Below are 7,020 nucleotides of genomic sequence, written 5' to 3'. Positions count from 1 at the left end.
TAGTACGTAACGTACTACACACACTACACACACACACACACACACACACACACACACACACACACACACACACACACACACACACACACACACACACACACACACACACACACACACACACACACACACTAGCAGCAGAGACACTGTCTTGGTAGTAAAGTGGGTCATGTGTATTGGTTCAACCTGGATCCGACACACTCACCTCGTGTGACCCGACACACAGATTCACACACTGATAAGAGTGTGGGGATAACTGCAGCAGTGGAAGAAATACTACATTTGTTAAAATACTTTGTTCCAAGTCCTGCATTCATATTTTCTTGAGGGTTTAATAATTATTCAGGCAGTTTCTTATATTATTATTTTTAAATGTAGGCTCTATGTGTGAAAGTAGGTGTTTTAATAAAAGAATGTAGGTAATATTTTCCATCCACATAATAAATAAAAAATGGACTAAAGTACCAAAATGAAAAGTACTTGTTAAGTGTACAGGCCCATTTTGGAATGATATGTCTGAAATGGTTGGATAATGATTATTGATGTATTAATGCTAGATATTTCAGCCCATAATTATAAATAATTATTTATTTATTCGTTGATTTATATTTTGCGTAAGCTAATAATCTCATTCTTTAAAGTATCTAAAGCTGTCAGATAAAAGTAGTGGAGTAAAAAGTACAATATTGGCTTCTGGATTGTAGGGGAGCAGAAGAATGAAGTAACATAAAACGAAAATACTTAGTTAAAGTACCTCAAAATTGTGCAGTACAACAGTAAATGACATCCCACCACTGGATACCTGCAGATTTACACTGCATATGGGAACAAATACAGGACACAACATTGTGTGCGCCCCCCCCCCACCCTCCTCTGCTCTCTCTATGAGACTCTGCTGCCTGGAGGACAAAGGTCAGAGGTCGTGTTGGAGCAGATTAGATGGGGGTAAAAGGGGTGAGGGTCACAGAGCAGGACAGAGCAGAGGGGAAAGGCCAGCTCATGTTTGTGGGCTCACAGCTGTGGCTGTATTAGGCACAACAAGTGTGTTGGAGATTAGTGTGCAGTTTCTTTCAGAATCCAAACATATAATAATGAAAGTAATACATTCCACCCGTCTCAGATGGTTTTAAATAACTTCAAGACACCGAAGAGGTACAGCAATCCAATATTTCACAATAAATAAGAGTCCAAAAGCAGATTACACTCTTAATGTGCTGTGTACTGTTAGCCCAATTTCAATTATGAACCAAACTACTAAACCTAAAGTAAGGTGGGGTTAAAAATAGCTCATGATTCATCAGTATACAGATTTTATTAATGTATATATTGATTTATCAAAGACAGCCATCCCTTTGCTCTACTTAAACATGTGTTCCTTTATCACCACCGTTTGATGATACTACTTTGACTTTCTGTAGGACTGTGACTTCTAAAGAGTGCTGTATTGGTATGATTGCTTAAGTTAATAAGAAGGAGAACGGGAGAGCCCAACACTCAACTTGGATTTGATTATTTTAGCCTTGATTTAGACTTCTTAAATGCAATCTTTATAAGTTCTGAGAGTGTAGCTTTCCCAATATATTTTTATTCAAAACACCAAGGTCATATAAATATGGAGATGTTTGCATGTACGATAGCGCAAAGTGAGGAGTTGAAGCAGGAGGAAGATACAGCTTGGAGGTCGGAATGCAGAGAGCAATCCTCGCTCGGTCAGCTTTGTTTACAGTTACATGTATCTCATAAACGATATCAGATCAACATGGATGCACCGACACCGTGATGGAGCGGAGGAGTCTGAGCTGAGTGGAATGATAATCCAACAGCAAAAAATATGCCTGGAACCATGTAACTATGTCAAATACACAGCTGAATTTCCCACAGACAGCAAGACTTCCCAGATGCACAAACTGCAGCAAATCAACTAGTTTGTGCATAAGGGAACTATTCATGCTCCATAAAGGCTTCTTATGAACACACGGCCATGTATTAGAGTGGACAAGCTGTCACAAAGCGTTTTCTGCTGCTGGACATCACAACCGTAAAATCGTGGTAATGGCAGAAACAAGAATTACAGCCGAAGGAAGAGACAGACGTCCATGATTAAGAATGAGTTGCAGCTTCGTGGCTCCGGCACGCACACTTCTGTGTTCCAGGTCGAAACAATAACATTTACTGCCATGACAACAAACATGCTACAAGGGCACTGTTGCAAAGCCTTTCTCTGCTTATCAGAACTCACGAACCCTGCCAAAGTTATAATGAAGAGAGGAGCAGGCAAGAAGAGTGGGAATAAGTGACAGCAGTACAAAGGGAAACACAGCAGACTGAAAACACAAGTGAAAACAGATAAGATAAACAGCAGCAGCCTTGGCTTGGTTAGGAGGATTCAGAGGCCTTCAGCAGCCAATAGAAATACAACAAAGGGAACCAGACCACTTCCTGGAAAAGGGTCTGATTCGTGTGAAACTTCACCAAGGATGATCTGTTGCTCAACAACTCACCTCTGAGCTCGATAAAGACCTCATTACAACTATCATAGTACATGTACATTATGCTTGTTGCTGATCTGGATACAAGATGGAACTTGTCTGATGTATTAACAATAAGTTCAGGTGCACAGGGCTATTGCATCTTCATGTGTCCAAATAGAGTGCTGCTTGGAGGATGTTTTTGTAGGCAAATCTGAAAGTCAGAATATTTCTAGTTCCCTCGACAAAGCAAATGGAATTTTTCCATTCGATTTTTTAATAACTCTGTGGCAAAATTGTTCTTCAGTGTGTTCATCTCATAGACTGTATATATAAAGGTTCATCTTAACAAATGTTGTGTTTTTTTATAGCATTCATTACATTTCAAGATGGTCTGAACTTGCCCCCTAACATGTACAGTATGCATCTCTGAGAGTGTGTGTCTCTTTCTCAAACCAGCTGAATGTCAACGTCAGCATGCTAACATACTAGTGTTAGGAACATAGAATGTGTACTATGTTCACCATCTGCGTATAAGCATGCAAACATATGCTCACTAGAAGAAGAAAAAAAGGAGTATGTCAGAGGCTTTTCAATATCAGTTATTTGGTAATGCACAGAAATGTTGGAAAAATGTAACATTTTTAACAACCAAATTATTTGTTGTTTGACATATCTAAAACACAAACCACATTTGTCAAATAACCCTTAACAGCTCATAACCCTCTACACTTAAACCTCATTTGCACAACTATTGTTGTTTCTCAAAGTTGCCCTGTGACTCAGATGTCCCTCCCTTTTTGTTGTTACAGCAGCAGAGCAGAAGATCAGCTCCACAGACACTCATGAGCAGTGGCTTTGAGTCAAATGTGAATTTGGGCAAAGTGGTGTTACAACAGTGTCCCCCAGTGGTCAAACAACCATCATTTGAATGCATGACTTTGTATTACCATGGCGTCAAATGATTTACGGTTGCTTTTTTAGTTTTGATGCAAAACACAAATATATAATATATGTACATCTTTTGCTATGCAGCCTTGCATTTCTAAACTATTTTATTTCTTAAAACGACAAGAAACGACAGTTTCATTTACAGTTCAAGATGACTTGCTTGCCAAACTTTAACCAAAGTCTTTCCAGAGGTTGTTTAAAATGTGATTATTATACTTCTGCAACTCTTGCAGCATCAACTGTATTTACAAAGTCGATTTTAACAACCGTATATCTCTTTTATGAACAGTCTACCTTTCTGTTTGTCCATTTCATTTCCTCTTGTGTGTTAATGGTTATGTATAGCACTGGCCTGAAATGCACCATTCAAAAAACTAAAGTAACTTCATCCTTGACACAAGTTACACTACACACTGTATAAAAGTGGAATCACCTCAAGGTATTTCATATGTTTCATAAGGGCCAAATCATAATTTTTTGTTGCTAAGAACTTTTGTTGCACTATTCATTTTGCCTATTTGACCTTTGTTGCAAATACATGTCTGATAACCACTGGCTGTGATGTAGTTTGTATTCATGGGGAGAATCCCATTGTAATGGTGGAGCGGTTTGAGAGAGGGAGAAGCAGCAGACCTGTTCTTTTTCGAGTGCTCGTCCTTCCCCTTCTTCACTCCGAAGATCCTCGTGATCAGAGTGCTGAAGAGCAGAGTGGAGGAGTTCCTCACCTGGGGAACACACAAGGGGAAAGGTCAAGGGAGGATATGAGACAGGAAGAGAGAGTGTATGTGTGAATGGCTAAGTGAATCCAGTCTAAGCCCCTTCTCTATAAACAAGGAGCGGCTGTTAAATGGTGGATCATGACATTTAAATTCCCAATTTTTTTGAGTGTCTTTACCTGTTTTGTTCTCTGTTTTTTTAGTGTGTCTTAATTGTATGTATTTGCATTGTATCATATGACTTCTCCCTGCAGAACAAGTAGACTTGTTGTTGTTGACTTTAATTCTTACTGGACTTTAATTGAAGAAAAAAAATGCTCTGCTAATTCAGTGCATTGATACCATTTCAATTCTTCAAAATAGTCCCTTGTTTGTAACCTGAAATACCTTGTAATGTAGAAGTATATCACAAAAATGCAGTTTTTTTTTATAACCCTAAGACAATTATGAAATGTTATTGAGATCGCAATATGGGCTTATATTTCTTAAAGGTTAAATATGTGTTCAAACACCATAATAAATGAAGTATTGTGGGGCTTTAGAGCCTTGATGTTGTGTTCTATAAATAGAGACTTTTGAACATATCTCTTTGGTACAGATCCTCTTCAAAAGTCAATAAGAACATATCTTGAATCATATTGCACTTAGAATATCAGCCAAAATAATTGACTACGGGCGAGAAGGTGGGTCGTCGCTGGTTTTATCAGAAGCTGGCAAGATGTCCCTAAACCTGCTTAGAGTCCGCACAACTTGGCGCGCTAAAACTTATAATGGAAACACAAATCAGTGCAGCATGATTTGACTCAACACAGCCAAAAGGGCCAATGTAAAAGACGTAATAGTGGATATTCTGTGATAATGTTAAACTTGGAAGTGGAAACTCACTGCCCAAACAGGAGAGGTGAAGCCCAGAACAGCAGCCTGCATTCCGTCTGAGACAAAGGGAATGATGTTCTCCCCCAGACGGGTGTCCCGGTACAGAGCCCTGAGGATGTTCAGAGCGTGGACCTGTGAAGAGGTAAACGGATCATTTAAACAATATTCAACAGTATCTTGAAAGCACCACTTGATTTAACAGTTTAATCTTGTTTCCATGCTGTTTGGTTACAGAACATGTTGACCTGTTTAGCCCCGAGCCTGTTTTTCAGGTCTCAGGCTCAAAAATGACATTCCCAGGACAAATGACCATATTTTCACTTCTAAAAGGGTTAAATTAATCAATATAGGATGTGTTTTATTTTAAAGTAAATTCAGATTGAACATAGTAAAAAAAATTAAATTATTGTGTCCGTCCAAAAAAAAAAACATTACTTACAGTATAGGGAAAACCACCCTTGAATGATGGGATCGGAGACTAAAAGCTTTAGGAATCCAAACTATTACATATAATAAGTACCCTGTATCAAGTTTGATGCAAAAGTGACATTTGACCTTTTTAGAGAGATTTAACAACAAAAAAAACACTTCTGGGGTCATTTGGGTGGATTTGACCTATCTTTGGCCCCCCTTGGTCGATTTTGATGATTGACATCTCTTTTTAACCGCTAGAGCCAATAGAATCGAGGGGAAGGAGTGAGAGAGACGCGTAGCCAGAATACCCAAAACAGGAAGCTGCCATACACTCTGGAAGCTATCATTAGCAGCTAATATGAAAACATAAAAATGTTATTATGGATTATCAATAACCTTTTCAAAGTGACACAGACACATTGGATTAACCTTCAGCCGAGTTTCTCGTTTTAATGCCATTGAACACAATTTTTGATCAGAATAACAGCAAAAGGTGAGCATATCTCCGTGTTTGGCTACCTAAAGCTACGTCGTGTGTTGTCTGGTCGCGAGTTCTGATCACTCAGTGATGATACTTATATGTATAGAATCTGTGGAATCTCAGCTTGCTAGCAAAGCTTGTTTGTGCAGATCAAATAAGTATATCGATCGATTTATACCTAGAGTTCTGTGCTAAGTGCGTCAGCACTTTTTCGCTCAGGGCTCATTTAGACGCTTTTTGTGAGATTTGTGTTTTGTTTCGTTAAAAATTGTTCATATCGTCAATTAGCTTAGTTTCTTCCCGTTAAGTGAGTATGACACATTCATAGTTTACTAAATTTTAAGAAGCCCTGAGACACAGTTTCGTGAACAAAAAAGCCTGTTAAGCCCCGTAGCCCCGTAGCCCCGTAGCCCCTTAACAGGTTAAAGGAACCTAAGGGAAGGTCAAAGTGTATGAGGGATTAAAAGATCTTAAATCAGTCACAGCAGCATTTTTTCCCAGGTAAGACCGGACCAGACAAAGGACTCATGCATGAGCTGCTGGGGGGGGGGGGTCAGACCTGAGGCACGGTGGAGCTGTCGGTGGTCGTGTTGGTGGAGGGCATGGCCAGAGCAATCAGTTCTCTCATGGTCAGTTTCAGCAGACTGCAACTGGACAACTTGGGCTCAGAGGAGAGCAGGGCCTGCAGAGGGAAAATGGAACACATTAAAACACAATATTTTCAGTAATTACCTTGTAACACTCCTGAATTCTCAAAACGATAAAGCAGAGCATCATTGCATTATCTTTCCTTGTCAAAATCTGGTGCTCTTTTACCAACAATGCAATTCTGAGATTTGGATGAAGTCTTCAGCCTCAACCAATGATGCATGAAGTGGAATACATATTTATTTTTGTGCCATTCCATAGACCCTCCAGAAAAACGCGATTCTGCGATCGCAGAATTTACCGCATAATCGGCAAAATGGCGCAGATTTTTAAAAGGCCGCATATTTATCAGAGGCTGCATAATCCCCGCATTTTTCCACACAAAGTTGAAAAAAAAAAAAGTTACCTCGTCTTGACGTGAAGTGATGATGATGACGCGACGTCATCAGCTCGCGCATCACAGAAGGTA

At 39.4% G+C, this 7,020-nt stretch overlaps 1 protein-coding gene across 1 annotated transcript in view; it reads right to left on the bottom strand.

Annotated features, from left to right (window-relative positions):
* LOC104958480 (thyroid adenoma-associated protein homolog) overlaps nucleotides 1-6,609 on the bottom strand; it is a 16,110-nt gene extending 9,501 nt beyond the window's left edge. The window contains exons 1-3 of the mRNA XM_010786223.1: nucleotides 6,463-6,609; nucleotides 5,018-5,140; nucleotides 4,050-4,141 (exon numbers count right to left, since the gene is read on the bottom strand). Coding sequence (XP_010784525.1) covers nucleotides 4,050-4,141; nucleotides 5,018-5,140; nucleotides 6,463-6,609 — 362 coding nt within the window. The remainder of the gene's footprint in view (nucleotides 1-4,049; nucleotides 4,142-5,017; nucleotides 5,141-6,462) is intronic.
* Between the last annotated feature and the right edge of the window lie 411 nt (nucleotides 6,610-7,020).

The sequence above is a fragment of the Notothenia coriiceps genome, unplaced genomic scaffold (assembly GCF_000735185.1).
Source record: "Notothenia coriiceps isolate Sejong01 unplaced genomic scaffold, NC01 NC01_scaffold00028800, whole genome shotgun sequence".
NCBI classification, from domain to species: Eukaryota; Metazoa; Chordata; class Actinopteri; order Perciformes; family Nototheniidae; genus Notothenia; species Notothenia coriiceps.
The sequence above is the reverse complement of the archived record's forward strand: the minus strand, read 5'-3'. Positions and strand labels throughout refer to the sequence as shown.